Below are 20,707 nucleotides of genomic sequence, written 5' to 3'. Positions count from 1 at the left end.
TTACAGAAATTCAATTTTTCTACTCGAAATCGAACGTAATACAAAATATTATCGAAATATGTACGCAATGTTCGTTCCTCGATCAGATTTCTACAACTGCGATCGAGCAGATTCGAACAGAGACGCGCTTTATTTCGTTAAAGATTGCTTCTAAAAAATCTTGGTTATATTCATTTCCTAGCGCGTCAAGGGGGAAAAAAAGAAGAATCGCCTACGCGCGAAGAGCAGCACGTGACCGACATCAATATTCGCGCGTAGTTTCGGAAACGCGTTAAGCAGGAATATTATTTTGCGCGTGCAAGACCGCCGAGACAAACGGCTCGATTAATATTCCGGTCAGCTCGCGGCGCAAAGGACAGTCGGGAAAGGATCACTCCACTTTTCAAGTCCGGTTGGAAAGAAACTGTTGGCCGCACGGAGTTCAGTGTCCGGAGCAGCGGGAGGTCGAGGAACGAACGCGAAGAAATCTGTCGACGCCGGCGAACGCAGCAGGCGTCGTCGACTTAGTTTTTTGGTTTAGAACGCAGCGACATCGCCGCATGGGAGCATCGAATTTTCCTGCCAGACTCCTCGAGCTTTAACGAAGCTGGCTTATTCGTATTTCGTTTCTAACGTTCTATAAATAAATGCGAAGTTGGCCAACGTGTTCACGAGATCGTGGAAAATCATCCTAAATTTCACTTGGTCGCAATATCTTTGAACTGCTTCTGGTATGACACACGACAGGCAAGGGAACTGTTGTTTCGCAAACGTTCGAAGAAACAAGCAAACGAACGAACGCGAGGCTACATAAAACGCAAATGGGTCGAAAAGACCGGCGGATCACGAGGTTACGGCACACAACGAGCGGGATATAAGCAACGGATCGAGTCCAACGCCAACTCCACTGTGTGCTAATCAGCAACTTTTCTCTGCCATTGTGTCAACACCTGTTTGGTATCAAATTTCGAGGTGACGACGAAATGTTTCGACGTCGCTGTCAAAAACCGACAAGGGTGTGACCAGGAGGAGACTAAGGGGGTTGAACGACAATCTGGCGTCGCGTCTCGCGAGGGGTTTAACAGTGCACAAGGGAGCAAAGGTAAATTTCTATGTAATCGAATTGCGTCTGCTTCGAAGTTTACGTCTACGCGTTTCTGCTTTCTTCTATCGGAGCTAATGATCGAGGATAGGCGTTTAATTGGAGAACGGAAAAATTGAAGAGGCGAACGTGGCAAAGAATTCGCGGAGGGAAAAGGAGAAGGCAAGCTAATAACGAGAGAAGATCGAGGTTGATGGATAAAAAGTAAAAAGCATGCCGACGAAACTGCATCTCGCCTTCACCTAGCTGCCTAGCCAATCAGAAACGACCTTCGTTGGTTTTGCTCTTCCGTCGGTGGCACGAGTATCGATCCTTTTTCTTTCGACGAAACCAACAAAAAAGCGGGTGAAACGTTGAAAAGTTTCCCGATACCGAATTACAATCTCACAGTGCAGTCCGTCGCGGCGTGAAAATGATCCAGAAAATCTGGCGTGTCACTCGACGTTCCAAGCTGCACCGTTCCATAGTCTACGGTGAATCAGAGTTAGCCTTTCGTGAAACTATCGTTGCTCCGTAAAAGTTATCTTCGAAACCGAAATATCATCGAGCGAAGCACAGCGGGCGCTCGGTCGAAATCTAATCTCGTAACTCGTTTAGACGTTAGAAGCGAGTCCTAATCGCGGAAATCAAATATCAAAGGGTACAGAGCACGCTCTGATCAGAACAACGGAACACGTAGACGTTCTGACGCGATAATTTCCGCGATATTCAAGGTGTCCGGTAGACAACAGCGCAGGCACGTATCCCCGAAACTAATCAGGGCTCACCTTGTTTCCATACCAGATACCGTAGGAAGATCGCCTCGCTGCGAGCTACTACAAGCGTATGGAAAAGGATAGCTGGACGCCGCGAAGAACGGGACAGGATGTCTTCGAGGCGTAGCCGTTGCTTGAAAGTGTCGGCGACGACGCTGTCGATGGCGACGCTGATAACGATGTTGTCGGTGATGCTGATGATGATGCTGTAGCGGGACCTGGATCCTGTGGATCGTCGTGCTGGGTACCCTCCAGCAGAGAACATACGGGACCGCGTAATCAGGTTTCACCTGTACCACGGGCAGCAGGCGGTACTCGACTCCACGTGGATGAAACGACACCGATCGACCGTTATCCTCGCTCGATCCGTGCGCCAGGAGGCGTGCCTCTCCACGGAGGACAGCGTTGTAGTCGCGACAGCCAAGGTCACGGGGTAACATGTCACGAGGACATCCCTATCAACCAGGAACTACCGTCCCCTGGTGCGTCTCGTCATGCCGAATCGGGATACGTCTGTCTATTCTCCCAAGATCGAAGCTGTCCGATCGTTCTTCGACCGCGCAACACCCCGTGTGGCCGTGTGTTACCTTCTCAACGAGCCGCGGATTCTTTCACTCGCGATCCTAATTTCCTCGAGTCACTCCTTACATACGACTCCGCTAGTTCGAGTTCTCGTAGCCAAAAAACCAACTACACTTTGGTATCGTTCGACGATCCTATCATCGAAACCCAAACGATGTCTCGTCCAAGCAACTCTTCGAGAACACCCGATCAGGGAACAGCGTCGCAATCTCGCGAATGCAACCGGCGCTCGACCACAGCCGTCAAGAGGAACATAGAACGAAGCATGGTGGGCCGACGAGAATCGGTCGGAATCGTCGCGAGTCCAAGCGGTTCGAGAGGGCGTCGAGATGGCCGGCGACACTCCCTTCGCGGCACGACACGCCGACCTTACATCGACTTGTGCGCGAGCGGCGCGGAAGCGGGCGAGACCGAACGAACGAACCCAACGAACGAACGGACGTGGAACGAAAGCCGGGAGAGGAAGGAACGCAGCCCCCTAGGAGGATCCGCGCCACGCCGCGCCGCGCCACGAATTTCAAACGGCGCTGCGCGCGCGCACCTTGTCGCGCGCTTCGTGCCGCACGGTCGGCCGAGACTGTGTGTAAAAACAACCGAACTGGACACTGTCGTCTTCGCGTCGCACGTTCCTTCGTCACGCTCCAGATCACCGAATCGCGCGTCCAACCAACTGTCTCACGCTCGCGCGTAATTGCCTCGTTCTCTGCAATTTTTTATGAAGCAAACGTCCAGACTTCCGAATAGGAATTACGCGTAATTTCAATCGATTCGTCGTGATTCATATGGAAACGAGATATCGATTCGCGAACGCATCGAGCACGATATGCTCTGACAAGCGTATAGCCTGAATTCCCGCGTACTTTTCCAACGATCGAAAAGATTCGAAAGAGCGTGTTTGACAAGTGTAATATTTTATTAAAAATCAACGAGCATATTTAGAGATACTTCGAGCAACGTTTTTCAGCGTGATATGCTGGAAAAATGTGCACGACGGAGACGTAACAGGCGAAATTTACAAATATATCGTGCGTTGTCCCTCCTTTTATTTCCGGTACATACGCGGCATTTTCTCCTTGGATACTTTCGTTTTTCAGCGCCGACAATTTCTTCTAAAATAAAATATGCTGTCGCATATTCCCGGACAATCTTCCAGCAAGAGGACCATGAGAGACGGCATGGCACTTATCCCAGAACCTCGATCACAGACACGCATCTGGCAAACTTTTCAATATGATTCTTTATGTCGACTAAATTTCTTAAAAGTCGGACGAACCTTCCGAGCGATCAATATTATTTACTTGATTTAAAACACATTCGTAACATTTTGTTTATAGCACCCATTGTCTTTTTTTTACTGTTTTATTTAACGGTAGTTAGCGCTTTTTGTAGGATTCCGCATGAAGTATGTAAGACGCGAATTAGCGTCACCCGTCCTCAATGCGTTAACAGAAATAACACTAATCAAGATCCAATTACTCGAGATTAACTTTCCAATTTATTGACAAGTTGAAACATTTCTAACGGAGAAAGTTACTCGCCCGTTAATCGTATAAAAAGTTGCTATCTCCGAGTTAGAGTCTGTGTAAAGCTTCTGTTTCACAGTGACCGATACGAAGCGGTTGATATTCTTACAAGATCGGTTTTCATTCTCTGACACAGTGGTATATATTTTTATACATGAACGGTATTCCCTGGTACGGTATACTCGTATCAGGCCATCCGCTCCGTGCAAAGTTCCGGAAACCACTGACGATTCTTTGCATTCGATCGATATCCTGTACGTCGGTAGAGACCGACCACCTTTTCAATCTTCCGCCGCGATGCACGCTGGCTTTCGCGTATCCACACGCACAAACATCTTTTTTATCTTTGAAGCTTCCATTAATTAGGTTTACGACATAAGTAAAAGTCATAAGTAATAAGTAAAGGAATCATTTTCTTCCGATTTTCATTACTCTTTACTCTCTTGGCTGCCGCTACGTTAATTCTAATTTTTTCAAGAAGACAATTTTCCACGCGTTTCTCGATCGAGTGGAGAGTAGGTTTCTGGTCAATGAAATTCGTGGCAATTTTCGTTGGACGATCGTCGACACGCAATTAAGCGGTTCGATTGGCGGCAACGAGGCTGCTAATGAGCTGAAGTCGACCGAGGAATTTTTCAATCGTGCGATTCCGCGTTATCTCGATACGACGGTGCACCTGCTGGCTGTCCGGTCTGAAAATTTCATCGAAGGGTCGGAGAAAAGGGTGAACGGTCGCGTGGGTCGTTTACACCTGTCCCCCTCTTGGCCTCTTTTGCGGCCTGCTACCTGTACAGGTGCCGGCTAATACCGTCACGAATCAGTGACCATCGTGACTGGTTGGTAACGAGACGATTTACGAGCTTGTCGATGAATTGAGTCGTCGTGCCTTGACATCGTAAGACACACGACGAGTGAACGGCAGACTTTGGTAGATGAAGAGAAAAATACGAGGAAAAAATTGACGAGTGTACGCGATACGGTAAAAGGGAATTGGGTCACTATATCCAGGCTTTTGTTTGAGTTCTCGGTCTCGGAAGGAGGAGAGACAGTATAGGGGCGGTGGAAAGTCGAGCAAAGGAGAAGGGTAAGCGTCCTTAAGAGGATGTCTCGAGGCGACCTTCGTCGAAATCGATCGATCGCCTTGTTCATCAAGCATCGACAATCTCCCGGCTCGTTTATTACTGACAACAGGCTATCGCGCGATGCTTCATCGCCGCATAATCGCCCGTTACATCGGCGACTAATTGGTAACGAGAAGATCGCGTCGAATAGATAGCGCGTTCCTGATTGTCTCGACTCTAAGGTAGCTTTCCAACGCGTGAAAGAGATAGATAGATGATAGATAGATAGATGAATAGATAGATAGAGGAGAGAGACAGAGAGAGAGAGAGAGGACGCGAAAGGGATGCAGAGTACGCGGGCAATTTTCAATTACCTTCGCGGTAAAATCGCGGACCTGGCAACCGCTAATTATCGACAGCGTTTCTGCCGGTCGATAAATAAATTTCCACGCTTAGCCTCGTTAATGCGTCGTGTCTTCCTTCTTTATAGATAGGACGCGCGTTTCTCTCGATCGCTTAGAGATCCTGGATAAAACGCTATCGCCGCGAAGACGTATTAATTTCGAGTCAATCGATGATCTCCGTTCTGCAAGCTGTAATAACGTAGTTTTATACATCGGACAGCGTCGGCAGCGAAACGATGCCGATGCGATCGATCGATCGTTATCGGTCAAAGATGAAATCTAGAGCGTGAAAAAGAAAATGACGAAGGCTGTGACGCAAACGGTAAGGCGATTAGACACCGATCTGTAATTATTCAACCGGTGAGAGCCACTGGTTAAATATCGATGCGTTGGATAACGCGAAGCGATAGGATCAAACAGCCGGCTTCTATGCACCGGCTAGAAGCGTACGCCAGAATTCTATGGTAACGACGGTAATGCGATAATGTTTCATGCTCGTGTATAACCCGGTGAGCACGGTATATAGTCGACGAGGTAGCTCGTGCATCGGTGGCCGTATTTTCCTCGTCGATATTCAGGTGAATCGAAAGAATCGAGACGTATCATCGGACAAAACCTCGAGATTTCTTTCTTTGTCGCAAAACGGGGTTAAAAGTACGGCTGCGTGTAATTATATTACCGCGATGAATGATAGCGTAAAGGCTGTCATCGTGTAGCAGGCGGTGTTCGGTGTCACGGGTCCTTCACCCTCGACGACGATCAACCTCGTGCGTAGAATAATGGCATCCCTCGTTCTACCCTCTCTCTGCGAAGCAATTCTTTTTTATTCGTTCATCGACAAATTACAGAGAATACAATCTCCAATACCGACATCCTTCAAATTCAGATTTAGACGGAGACGGTGAGCAAGATCGAGGGAAAGGAAAAGGAAGGGAAACGATCGTGGTACAGCTGCTACGGTCGAACGATCGTTCGTGCAAAGTCGAGGCGTGCAGCAACGCGCGAACGCGAACAACAAAGAACGGGGTGCAGAGATCTGCATGCCCAACGCCGCGCCGCGCCGATACGTGATATCCTTACGAACAGGCTTCTGTTCTTGTCCGACACTGGAAAGCATGCATCCGGACGTGGTAAAACCCGCGAACAAGCAGGCATACACGCGGCCCAACGAATACGAAAGCACGCGCGTCGTCGACAATTTCGACGAATCTCGCGTCCACCCGTACATCTTAAACTCCTCGAGTCGCCGCTCCATGGATTCGTTTTGTCGTGAGACGCGGCAGGTGTTCTAATTCTTGGCTAGTTGCACCGTCTGCCGGTAGCGAGATCCGCTATCGAGTGAAACACGCGCCCTCCCGTGTCAGGGCTGAACCCATTAGAACACACCTTCGTATACATCCTGGAAAATTCTTTACCTTGTAGGTTTACGGTGCAAATATCGCTGCCTTGTGTATTCGTCAACGCTATCGTTGCAACCGTTAAAACGATCTACGATTCGAACACAAATACGACGACGAGACACGGATACCATCGAACGATATAGTTGGAAAAAAGAAGAGAAAAAAAGAAACGAGACAGCGTAGAAAGTTTGGAATCGAGGGTGCGTTCGACGCCGGCCCTGGGCGTCGCACACACCACCGCCTCTCTGTCCCCGTTCTCCTTCGCCCAAGGGCGGCTAGGTTCGTCGAAACTACCCTCGCGCGACCATTGGTGCCCAGGCTCGCATGCGCGCCGCTCCAAACCGCTCCTATCGATCCGCCGACGCGTTTCCTCCAAAGCCTCGCCCCGCGCCACTCCTTGCCGTCTTTCTCTCACCATCACCCTTTCTCGCGCTCCTTTTTTCCTCGTCACACCTCATCCCCTTTCCGCAAGGACACTCGCACGCAAGATCCAGCAAGATACGAAGCCGGACCTCCGCGGCTGCTGTTCCTCGTTGTCCATCGTCGTTGCCGCGCCATCGCCACCGGCTCTCTTTTTATACCACCATACACCTTTTCGCTTATTGTTTTTAACTGCACGGCTGAATCGCTTTTAGAACTCGAGAAGGATGTTTCTAGGCTCGTGTAGAAGTTACTCGAGTATTCCCTGTCCGGAAATCTGATACACGAGGGAAGATTTCCGAAGAGAAACACACGAGTCTCGTCGGTTCTCTCGTTGGTGGTTGTCGATGCTCGAAGAGATATTGGTTGTCGAAGTATTTTCGATTCATCGGGGACTACGACGGTCGCCCACGCGCTTCGACGTGGTTTCTAATAATCAAGAAGTTATCCGCGAAGACGTGGTAAAATGTCAACGAGAAGTAGACGGGTAGGCAGAATCGATTGCAGGAAATATCGTTTCTCGTTACACGGAGCACGATCGGGACACCGTGTTTCGTAACGAACATTTTGCGTGGACGATTATTCGTCTCGAGCAATTCCACGACGTCTCCTCGGATCAACGTTTAACGATCGATCGATCATTTTATGGTGCTGCAGGAGAAACGCGAAACACCACTGGTGGAAGAAGAAAATTGGCCGTAATTACGGCTGCAATATCGATATCACCGGACGTCGAACAAAGGGGGTGGTTGCGAGACAAAGAAAAGAACGCGAAAGAAATCGCGTTTCTCCTTTGAATCTCGCGAGGTACTCGAGCTTTTTCAAGTCCATCCAAGGCGTTCTCCTCTCTTTCGCTTAAACTGTCCGTCATTAAAGACAAATGAAATCACAATTTCCTCGGGGAGTCTTTCACCCTTTCCGCCGCGATGGCCGAACTCTTCTGTAATTATTTCTGCTCCGCGAAGATCTAATTTCCACGGGCGGTAATATCGATTAAAGTCGAGCTCGCGCGAGTGCCCGCCGAGTAAACCAACTTGCAGGAAAGAAAATCCTGGCAGCTCTGTTTCTCTCCATCCCGATGTCTTCCCGTCTTTCTAACGTGCCCCAGTGTTTTTCTTGGAATATTTCGAAAGCTCAAGATGGAAGCGCGAACGACGATCTCGATTCCATGGAAACGATACGATGGCTCGTTTCTCTCCAGCGGACCACCTCTGCTTCGTGGATACTCCCCTTCCTCTCTGCTAATTTTCGTTCGTCTTTTCGCATGCAAATTGCGGTTGAAACATCACCGACAGCCGCCGCTAATTTCGGATGCCGTTCGACGAAAGATTTATGAAAAGAGGCTGAACCGACGCATACTTGAGATATACTCGCGATACGATTCTCTCGCGCTTGTTCCTTTTCGTTTCGAGAATTCCCTTTACTCCAAACTTGCCTAACACGTATCTGCGCGAAGTAGTTGGGAGGAAAGTTGCGCGACCTACTAACCTTTCGATGCCTCGATCTCCTAAACCTATACTTCAACTTTGATACTCGACAAAATGTAAAGTCCATCGTCGAAACTCTTTACCATTATGACAAGGAGAGGAAACGAGCTTACAGAGACTGTTAAACGAAAAAAAAAAAAAAAAAAAGGAAAGAGAAACTTTCATCGATGCAAAGAACCTTCGTTCGAAGTTTTGCCACGGGTCAGGGTTAAACAGGCGTAAATCGCGTAACGATTTCAACCAGAAAAACGTAATACCGACGAGAGAGACCCGCGGTCTCGCTTGCTGCGTTACGATACGGATATTCGGAGAAGGTTCGAGTGGAAGTCAGAGAATCAAAGGGCTCGTCCTCTGGTCGAGAGGTAAGAAATGGTTTTTTCCATCTGCAGAGAAGGGAGAAAAGCAAGAAGAGAAAGCCGAAGAATATACACGAGAGAACGAAGGAGGACAAGCCCGGGTAACGCGGTGGATTGAATATTTAAGAGGCACTCCATTCGCGCGGAAAATCGAACGCTGTTCCTCCATTAAGGGGGCAAGCTATACCAGAAGAAAAATAACGAGACCGAGAAAGGAATTCGTGCGGGGTTTCCGATATTTTCTCCTTTTCTGTCTCGCGTATTCACCCTCTTGTATTTCGAATCGTTCGGTCGGCGATAAGGACAAACAATTTTTGCTCGCCCATTCCTGTCCGCCAAAAATAGAAACAACGAGTCGTCGTGTTTTCCCTTTTTTTTTTTTCATTCGTAAAACTCACGATGTTTGGCGAAACGGAATCAAAAAGCAAAAAGAATCGATATACCGGGCGACGCAAGTTATAAACAGACGGGAAAACGGAATATCTAACGAGAGGAATAACGATACATCGGGAACGGCAAGTTATGAGGGAATTAATTCGATTTGCTGGCAGAAAATGTCGGTGTACGTTTGACGGAGGTTTCGAACTGCTACGTCGAGCCGAGCCGTCACTGTATGCGCTCGTTCTTGCTCGAGAAGTTGTTCGAAAGAGGGAAACTCCGTGGAACAGGGTTACGAAAATATTGATTCAACGTATGGCACGGGAAAGGATTTAGGGAAAATACATATTGTACCAAGAGGTTGAATCGGCATACACCTTCCTGCAGGATCATGGGATAAAACAATAAACCTGGATGCGTCGTTAACACGAGCAACTTTGTTTAAATCCTGGTTAACCTACTAACTTTTTAGCAACTTCAACGTCGCTGAATCGATGTTCGTTGACCCAGAAGTTCGTACAACGTAGGCATCGCCCTGTACAACGCGCATTTATGACGATTAATCATTCTAAAATCGTGTAACAATCTCGAAATCCGGTTGAACCGGTTAGAGGCATGACGGTGCAAACGTCGGACGAGGCCTTCCTCGGCCGAAAATAAGCCACGGGGATGAAAAGGTGGTGGGCGAGACGTTGCACAAAGCGTTGACTAGGGTGAGGAGAGTAGCTCGACGCAAAGTAGCTCAGTCTCTCTCGTAATCTGGCGGCTGCCTCGATATTCTCCCTTCTCTCTATCCGCCCTCCGCGTCCAACCATTGTTTCCACGTTCGCTCTTCCTTTTTCCTTTGCCTTTGCCCTCTTTTTCTTTTTCTCTACACTTCCTCGCCCTCCGGACAAGAACCGCGTCATTTTTCAAAGTGACGGATGGTCGGAACCGCGTACTTCGCGATGGGCGAGTCCGACTACTCGCGATAACACCCTTTGAAATTCTATCCGGAGCGCAAGAATAATTATCTTTAAAACCTTCGAAACAATCCGATCGACTCGAACTTTCATCAGTCTCCTAATTCCATCGGAAAAGTAGCAACACGACTGATATTCCCGTATTTGTCGAGCTGTGAAGTTCACGTGACTTCTGAACGTCTCGATCGTGGCAAAGAGATTCGAAGTGTACGATGATATCAAGCATGTTTATCGAAGGTGGCGCTAGCTTTTAACCATTCTCTGTCCGATATGGAAAAAAAAAAAGAAAACACTAGCGACACGCAGGCTTAAAGACTGCACGAGGGAAACATGGAAACCGAGAAGAGACTTTTGGTAGAACTCAGCCCACGAAATTCGAAACGATCAACCCTCAGTCATCTCGTTGGTGAGTGGTTTCTACCTAACGAGGAAGAGCGATCCCTCTTGCGCTGGTTTCTACGCGCGATGACTCGTCGCATTCTCCTATCAGCTGAATAAATAGGGGCGTCTAAAACGTTCCGAACAACGCGCTTCTTCCGCGTTGTCCTTGCTTTATCCACTCTCGTCCCGATCGATGCGCGACGAGGGTGCACACGCAAAAACCCGAGCGATTCCGCTCATTAATACAAATGGCGGATCGTGGAAGGAAGCGAAACGGAAGGACAGGGTGGATCGCCGGAAAGAGAACTGAGAATGCCACGGAGAAGAGAGGAGAGAAAGTTGACGAGGGCGAGCGACGTAGCATTCGCAACGAACGCAACCGTGGCTGCGTTCTTCAGCCATCGATCGCGCGTATCGCACGCTACTCACGCGCGACGAGCGAAACACGCACGCGTAAAAATCGACCAGCAACCCGATGCTTTTCTCTGTTTCGCTGTTCGAACGACGAGGGAGCGAACGCCGCGCAGTTCGTTAAGTATCGCGCACTTTGATCCGCGCGTTTTTTTCGTTATTACCGCTGCAAGGGTCGCTAATTCGCGACCCTACCGAACCTGGCAATATCCTTAATTGGCTGGCGAGGTCTTTTCAGCATCGCGGCATTTTTTATTTTTCCTCTTCAAAGTCCTTCGACCGTGTTTCTCGTGGATCGACGAAAAATAACAGGAAAGAAAGTAGCTGAACGCGAAGAGAAACTTGCTGGAAATATAGAAAGTATGGTGCGAAGTGCGACAGTTTATAGTTGGAAGTAGCGCGGTCGTAGTAGCTTCTGTTATGGAATATTCCTACGATAAAATCGAAACAGTTATTTCTGGTTTTTCTGTTTACCTGGAGCAAACACGTACGAATAAGACGGCGATTCCCGCAGAAGTCGAAGGATAATCTTTCCAGACATCGACCCCGCGATCTGCCGTTCCGCTCGCGAAACCGTTAGATCCTCCGTTTGGTCATGCGGTGACGTGTCACGCGCTGCGGCGGAAGATAATTCCGACAGCATCTTCGATAATGGTCTTTTCTCGTTGCACCGTGTCACAGGTGATCAACGGTGCGACCGTGCGAGATGGCCGGTCGATTCTTTAGAATCGACGAAAGTCGACCGCGGAAGACCGACTCTGCACCGATGGGAAAAGACACGCGGGCAAGCGTCGAGGAAAAACGCGACGCTGGAGAAAATTAATTCCGACAACGATTCCCGCGAGCTGCGACGGAAAAAAACTTCCTTTTGAATTTCTTAGTCCGACAGTGACTTCCAACTTTATCGTTCTCGCGGGTCCAGTTAATCGACGCTTGGCGACCGAAGCCAGTTTCTCTTTCCGTTCGATCGGACTAATTAAATGGAACGTAATAAAGCGGAGAGAGAGAGAGAGAGAGAGAGAGAGAAAAGAGTATCTGCTTCGAAGCGGACACTTTGACGAAGTTACTACCGGAACGGAGGAAGAAAGCTAAGAGGACGACGCTCTGAGCGAGATCTAGCGAGGAACGAGCAAGATTGAAATTAGATCGGAGCTCGGCGCGCACACGGTTTCTCTTTTAGCTCGTTTCGCCTCCGAGGCTCGTCTTAATCGACGTGTTCCGAGGGGGAAGGCGACTTTTCGCCGCGAACGCCGCGCCCGCCAGCGCCTCGAATAAGCTAATCCGGCGTAATGAGGTAAGAATAAGAAGGCGGTGGTGGCAGGGTTACCGGAAGAAGCGAGAAGACTCGGATAAAAGCACCTCCCTTATCTATCGCGAGCGAGAGAACAAGATGAGGGGAGATAGGTAGGTCGCTTCGAGGAAACTTTCCAAGAGATTTCTTATCAAAATGTAAATCCACCGACCAACCTCTCTGATTTTCTCCTATCTTCTCTTCTGCCGCTTCGGTCTCTGTTCCCTCTTCCTTCCGCGACTAGAAAAGCAAGAAAAGAAGCTTCTTCCTTGCCCCGTAGTTCGCGTTTCTTCCACTTCTGTTTTCCAAAGAGTCATCCTTGTTCTTCGACGGATTCGCATCGAGACAAGTGGAATCGTAACTTTTAATAAAACGATTCGTCGGAATTTCCAGCATAGGAATCGGCCAATATTTTTACGATCGAACGATTGGAAGCCGGTATTTGGACGATGGCTACGCGATCGAGCTTCAACGTTGGCGAAACGATTCAAAAGCGAATGGAACGGTGTAAACGCGCGGGGTTCGTTGTATGCAAAAGAGCGGACGGTTGAAAGGCTAATATAAATCGCGGCGACGAGGTATCGACGGGCATGCGAACTAATGACCATTTACAATTTTACAACGTGCCATTTACAATTTAGATGAAGATCCATTGTCTGCACAACCCTTCTTCCGCCGGTTATGAAAAAGCCAAAGCACCCTCGGCAAAAACCACCCTCCACTGGCATGGTGAGCTTCTCTTTCTCTTTTTCTCTCTGTTTCCCTCTGTTCGTCCCCTGCCGTCTATCTCCGCCGCTTTCCACCCCAACCCGTCAGCTGTGATACTTTCATTTCGTGCATTCAGCAATTTCGCGCGAGCCCGTCCAATCTAGCCGGCCTAAGGCCTAGTTTCCGGGGATGTTCGCTGCTACAATCCGTTTCAAAAGTTCTGCGTTCGTTTATTTCTGTCCGAGTACGCAGATACTATCCTCGGATAGATCCTCGGACATTTTTATAGCGCGATTATCGTATATTTCATTCTTTTTTCATTATTGAGATATGTATAATTTTGTGTACTAGACTAGATTGGCCGCGTAGTAGCGACACACGTATGCGAATATGAGCGTGTGGAAGCACGTGTGTGCACGACGTTTCGAAAAACAGACGAATGTAACTGTTCCATTGGCAGTGTGATACGGAAGATGGCGAGACAAAGAAAGTGTCGATGAAGATCCTGGAAATCGTTTATTAAACAAATCTAAGACTATTTTCATATGAATTCTGAGTGTAACCTTAGCGTTCCTTTACTTTTATTTCGACAATTTAGATCCACAATTCTCAACATTTATAGCATCGAATTTGCTAAATTATACATTCAATTTATCATACCTAGACTCGATTAATCAACACTTTCACTGCCACGCGGAGATCACATGTTTCGCTCAGTACGGCACGGGAGTATTTTAACCCTTAGAGTGCTATGGACGCATATATGCGTCTGACGAAAGCTATCGGTGTGGACTAAGGACACATATATGCGTTTTCTGTAAGTGTTCGGCATGGACTAAGGACGCATACACGCGTTTGTCAATTTTTCCGAACACCTACGCAGAAGTAATGCCATTACGTTTGTGCGAGATAAATATAAATGCATTGCTTATATATAATGCATACTATTTTATATCAAAACTCTACCGCTTCGAAAGAAAAATTTAGCGAATTTCATTTAGCGTCGATAAGAGACATTTTACGAGGATATTTCCAACGTAGAAGCATGGTAGGAGGAGGAAAGAGAAAGTCCGAGGATTTGCCATTTTATTTAATCGATAGGCATTTTCCGTCAAAATGCCCTAACCGTGCCGGCACAACGCGATTATCGAGAAGAACATGCGTCGTTCGTGTGAAAAATAAGAGAAGGAGCGACACGCGATACGAATGCAGAAAATGCGATGTCGGATTACGTATCGATAATTGTTTTCAAATTTTTCACGCGCAACTGAATTATTAACTTGTCCTATATTTACTAAATTTAATTTTCTAGTTTATCGTTTTCTAGTCTATTACCCAAATTCTAGTTTATTGTAAATTTCAACTTTTATGATAAATAATTAATACTAAAAAATAACGTTCTCGAATCGTTTAATCTCGTGCAAAGGAATTACTATAACTTATCACGATTTGCGCTTTGAATAGTCGATCGACAGAGTTCAGTCTAGCGAAAAGGTACTCCGTCCACAGGGCATAGGCCGCGAGTATTCGGCACTCTAAGGGTTAATTATTCGAAGCATATAATGGCAAAATAATAATGAATCGATGATGTAAGACGACATTCTTCTTCAATGGACCGTTTATCTTATTGGTGGTCACGGGTGACCGCCGTGGCGTCTTGGTAACAGTCGATAGCGACATATTGTAACAAGGCTTCGTTTATTTCAACAAACCATTCGCGTTTGTTATTTCGTCGCAAGCAAAACGTCTAGAATATATCGTTGAAACGTGTAGAATATATTAGCAAACGGTATTTGCTCGTTCCATATATAACAATAAGGTATGTTCACACTTCTAACTTCAAGTATATCATTATAAAACAGCATTTGCGATTAGTTTCTAAGGTGTGTTTATAATAATATTCGTAGATTCACCCTCAAAGATTTGGACGCAAACACAGTGCACCGTCAGATGCAAGATTTCTTCTCATTTCTTTTATCGATGTTCTAATAAAAATGTTTAATCGTTCAACGGGACACTTTTTATTTCAAAGTATCTTCTATTTATCGGTTATATTCAAAATGCCCTAACTGTCAATTTTCATACAATTTTTACACCTGTAAAAAGTTCAAACGATCATCAATGACCACCGTGGCGTCACAGGAGAAACCGTGGTCAGTCATATGCGACCAACGTGGCAGTCAAAATGTTAATACGTAAATGAAGCAGCAAATACAACAGATACAATTACATACAATACAAGGATGGTAATTACTGCAAATTCATCGTTACATAGACCATTCAAATCTGGTAAAAATTTACTATTCTTCGTATAGAAACTCTACCGTAGGTGTACGAAATCTGGCATCCACGATGATCGACCGGTTAATTAAAAAAGAACGTGGGAGTTATTCCCGACGTGCTGTCGATACATGCTACATGCGACGTGGATAACCGACGTCCCGCAGGATATCCCTTTTCCACGATTTGCTCCGACCGACACGTTCGCCGACGAGCTTCGATCGGTATCCGCTGAAATCTAAGATTCCGGACACGCGTGGTTGGAATACCCTAGCGCCTAAAACCGAGCGGCCATCGTCGGATCGACGTGGAATACCGCGTTTTCCACTCGTCGAGCCAGTTATCAGGTCGTAAATGGAAGTGCGATCGATTCTATCATCGAGCCAAGATTCGAATTCAAATCGAGTCTCGGATATCTTTCCCGAAACCTTAAGCTTTCTCGTTGAAAATTTCGTGAACCGCATTTTCCAGCAAAGCGAAAACTCTCTGAACTTTGTTGGAACGCGAACGACGAACCTGCTGTTAAATGGTCGATGCGTCGAAATGTTTGCCGACGAAAAGATCGTTGGCGGTGACGAGCGATCGAAGCCGAGCGTCGACGCGCCACGCGTTATCTCGTGCGTAGCGTTACAATTAATAATGCATGCGATACACAGCGGTCGACCGGCTGCGTACGAAGAGACAGGCAAGCGGTAAATTTGTACCTGTGCCGATCGTCGAAGAAGGTGATTCATCGCCAACTTGCCGTGGATGATGAATGAAAATGTGCATGCAGTTAAGCGAAATATACGCAGCACGTATGTTCATTCGGACGCATGGTGAACGAACTCCGCAAGAGGTTATCAAAAGAATCGATACTTTGTCGAGCTTCGTCCAGCATTGTTTCATTGATATGTTGTACGCGATTAACTTTTATTATTTCGTTTACGTTCTAATAATTATTAGGAAGGTTTCTTTCGTTTTATAGGGAAAGAATGCACGCACAACATTTTCCTCGTTTTATATTATTGAGGTGGATAGGTCGTGGTGATAGTGCTACTGTCGGTGTATAGGTGTCGCCGAGATACTGCCGCTTTTCTTCTCATTTAGATGCAGTGGAAGAAAAATCGGACTACGGGTGCCGGGATTTGAACCCGGGTCCCGAACCTTCGTAACCAAAGACGCTAAAACCCCTGCTCTGCCGTCGTCCGGTCGTACTTGGCTGTCGAATGCCGCTACAGAGTACCTCCTTATCAGTGATAACGTTTCTTCCTCGAGTTGTGCATATGGTCGTACGACTTTCGCTCGTCGTTTTCTCGTGCGGTTGCGAGAGTTCGGCATCTGCGGATTTGTCGTTTCGACGCGGGACAAAGCGTCGGCCGTTTGTTGTCAAACTCGTGCAGAGACGTTGCGCGAAATGTTCGATGTGGCGGTGAGCGTTTGGTGGACTACGGACTTTCCTATCGCTTCTGGGGTCCGCCACGATTACGTCAAAATTGGCAGTGCAACGCAGGTTAAGTTGACTGACCGACCCATCCCCTCTCCCTTTAGGAGAAGGGGCCGCTACATAGTGACACTCACGTGTCCACACTCTCAGGAAAAAATCGGACTACCGATGCCGGGATTTGAACCCGGGTCCCGAACCTTCGTAACCAAAGGCGCTAGCCACTGTTTTGTTCATTTAGCCCAAGATACAGTTTTAAATACATATTCACAATAAACGATGAATTTTTGTAATGATATGTTAGGCAAAGGTACGGATACGCGGCGGTACGACGTAGCCGTGCTGTATTATGTGTCGGCGCTTTACATTTTTCGTATATAATACAATTTTTGGGTTTAAGCCGCTGGGAAGCGGAGCCTTTTTATGAATTTTTTTTATTTTTTTCTGTCCTGAAAACTTGGTCGCAAAACAGGACGCTTCGGTAGTCTGCTTTTTGGGTGCTGTGTAAGCGCTAGCCACTGCTCTGCCGTCGTCCGGTCGTAGTTGGATGTCGAGTGCCGCTACGTTATTTTATCGAATTACGTACGATCCATGTTGTTCCATCAAACCAAAGATCAAGACGTTCGACAGATTAGGTTTCGCGTTTGTACAAAGATGCGTCGTTGTAAAAGACGTGTCCGTAAAAGAAAGACGCTTTCCGGACAATCTAATGTCACGCTCGTGTCTGATCGTAGTCTTCTTCTCCTTCGGGGAAAGCAGTGGTTTCGGAGCGTCTGACAAACCGAAGGACACGGTACCGTAGAAAACGAGCAAATGAAATTCAAATTGATCAACCGACAACGCATTAACGGATAACCATAACGCGTATTCCGTCAGCTTAATCAGCTAATTGAAACTAGGAATAACGGTGACAAGCCGATCTGCTGGCGTTCGAATGACCGCGATACATGAAAAATTCAATCACGAGACGCATTTGCTAATGATTCTGGTGCGCTGCACACCCGTCGCATTCTCGTTTTTTCAATTAGCTGATTGAAACGTAACGCGTAAACGCGGGCTCAAGTAACCAGCGAACGTTCCCTGAAAAATTCATCAAAACCGACCGTTCTATCTCCCCGCGTTCCCTTCCAATTCCCGTCTCTTCTTCTACCGTATATCCAACGCGTTCTTTAACCTATCTCGTCCAATCGAAACCGATACGGCATCGAAGAAGAACGCGAGGTTGTTGCCTGCGACTAAATTTGCAGAAACGCGACGTCTAGCGAATTACCGCGACGTACCACGGCCGATTCTCCATAGTTTCGGCGGAAAGATAATTGCGCGTACGCGGTCCCTCGAGTGTACGAGTTCGCGTGACGCGCGTGGATTCGTCTGGAAACGACGATTACGGCCAGAATGCCTGTTACCAGCGCGGATAACTCTGGGCCACTCGCGTGCCACGTTCGAAGGGAGGCCAGCTTTCGCGAAAAAAATGCAAATCGTCCGTGTAACTCGCGGCGAACGTTATCGTGCGATTCTTTTTTCCCTCGAAACTTACACAGTCTTCTTTCTTGTACGACAGAAAGTTGTTCGAGTTTCTTTCGCTAGCAGGGGAAAGAAGTTTGGACGTTGCGTGGCGGATATTAAATACGACGGTGCATGTTCGACGGCAGGGAAATACGATTGGCGGGCCTCCAAATCGTCCGATCGTTTCGTGGGTGCTGGTTTTTTGGAATCGCGCCCACGCGCTCGCGATGGCCGTACTAAAAATTGACGGAGTCGAAGAGGGCGATTAAAGCGAAAAGAGGACGACGACGCGTTTCGTACTTGGCGAAAAGAGACGATAGCTAGGAAAAGTGGTCGGAAAGAGTGAAAACGAGGAGAAAGATGGGCAAAACGACGAAGAGACGAGGAACTATGAGATGAAAACGAAAGGAAGACCGAGAGACCGGAGCTTTGTTCCACGAAGGAGCCACGTTTGCGAGCGGTGGTCTGCGAAAACGAGAAGCAGAAGGGAGAGGAGGCCCCGACGAAAGGATACATCCAGCCTTGGAGCGAAAAAACGTAACGGTCATTCGCCCGCAAGGTGAAGAAAAGTTGGCCGTAGCCAGCCACTGACCGGAGCCAAGGAGACGCTCCGAGCGATCGCCGATTCCTGTCCGCTCGGACGAGCCTCTCGAGACCGGTCTTCTTCTCTCTCTCGTATCCCCTGTCCTCCATCCTTCCCTCTCTCTTTCTCGACCTCTTCGTTTTTCTTTTCTACTCTTTACGTTCCGCTGCCCCCTCCTGACGGACCGGTCCCGGAAAATTACCGAGAACGATCTTTCGAACGGAAATTTCTCGGTTTACGTTAACGTTTACGTTAACAGTCTATCCTACGCAGCATCGTGTCAGTTTGTTACAACAATCTGTGTTTCCTAGATTGCATCGATCTTTAACTAATAATTGCGCTATCTATAACCTGGACGAGAGGGTCGTTGTTATCGCTAGTTTTTAAAGTTAGTTAAACGATGCTTTAACTCGCGCAAAGGTTATAAACGAGTGGCAAATAGACGGTACAAAAGAAACGCTCTGACCGAACGTGTTATTGGAATCGAAGAAGTCGATCAAAGTTACTCGTAACGAAAACGCGAACGTCCGTGAGTGTCGTTGTGGCTTTAGAATACGTATGTTGTACACGCCGGTACAAAGGACGTACAGTATGTACGTCGTTTCTTCTCGTACTCGCTCTATACATTGGATATTATACCGGAGTACCCTCGGTACCCGTATTTTCCCTTTGATAGCTCTACTCGGCAACCTCGGCAACACCTTCCACGAGTTTACGATCCACGCACCAGCTCCATATACCTCAACCGAGAATTTTCCATGTCACTGGTTCGCTAACTAACCGATTGACCGGTCCTACCCCAACAAATACGGCAGAACGAATCGAGTACCAGTCGATGTATGAAGCAAGAGAACACAGAAAGAAAGGAACGACCGAGCGTATCGTTCGATCTCTCGATGCATCGATTCGCGAAATCCAACACCGCGCGGCTCCACGCGCTGTCAGTAGCGTCCCAGAGAAATAAATCTCGCGATTTGTGGACACACCGCAACCATCTCTCCGGTCGAATCGAGACTGGATTTAAAGGAAAGGAGCCCCACAACGGCTTGGTGGAGGCGCGGCGTTTCGATTTATCGGCACGCGAGACCGTGCTCGCTTTCTTTCGCGTAGTTACGCGATCGACGACATTTGTTCGCGTCATTGGTTTCGTTGTAGCCGGTTATCGAGTCTTAATATTCCGTGGCCGCGATCGTTTATCAGTCGCGGTAAGACGACGTTCCCACGCAGATTCCACCGATTTGGCGCTCTAATCCTTTGAGATCCAATTTTAAAGGGCGACAACGGTAATGCAACGATTCTACCGCAGATTTTTTTCCATTTCTAGGGATAATCACGTAAAATTGCGGAGAAAACGCGTAATATACAGAAAAATATAATACTCGTTCTATTACTAGGTTGTCCGGAAAGTGTCTTTCTTTCGCAAACGCGTTTTTTACAACAATGCACCTTCGTACAAACGTGAAACCAGGTCTGTGAAATGTCGCGGTGTTTATCTCGTTTAGAACAAAACGAATCGTACGTGATTCGACAAAATAATATAAAACAAAGAAACGTTGTGCGTTTGTTATTTTCTCATAAAACGAAAGAATCTTTCCGGATAACCTAATATTTCATCGGTGAAACAGGTTTTTATCTAAATTTCATTTTTCCTATTATGTTCATAGAGATACGAATTTGGGTAAATATACGCAGTCTAATAACGACATATGTTATAA

General features: G+C 47.3%; 1 protein-coding gene across 2 annotated transcripts in view; it reads right to left on the bottom strand.

The window, feature by feature from the left end:
• The window catches only part of LOC117206131 (protein gustavus), a 152,598-nt gene that overhangs the window by 96,347 nt on the left and 35,544 nt on the right, over window positions 1-20,707 (bottom strand). The window contains exon 1 of one of the 2 annotated variants that reach the window (XM_033445176.1): window positions 1,849-2,390. The exons of the other annotated variant lie outside the window; for it this stretch is intronic. Coding sequence (XP_033301067.1) covers window positions 1,849-2,276 — 428 coding nt within the window. The 5' untranslated portion in view covers window positions 2,277-2,390. Of the gene's footprint in view, window positions 1-1,848; window positions 2,391-20,707 lie in introns of those variants that run through there. 2 annotated transcript variants of the gene reach the window in all.

This window comes from Bombus bifarius, unplaced genomic scaffold (assembly GCF_011952205.1).
Source record: "Bombus bifarius isolate JDL3187 unplaced genomic scaffold, Bbif_JDL3187 scf7180000007996, whole genome shotgun sequence".
Classification (NCBI taxonomy): Eukaryota; Metazoa; Arthropoda; class Insecta; order Hymenoptera; family Apidae; genus Bombus; species Bombus bifarius.
This window is presented reverse-complemented; position numbering and strand designations above follow the sequence as displayed.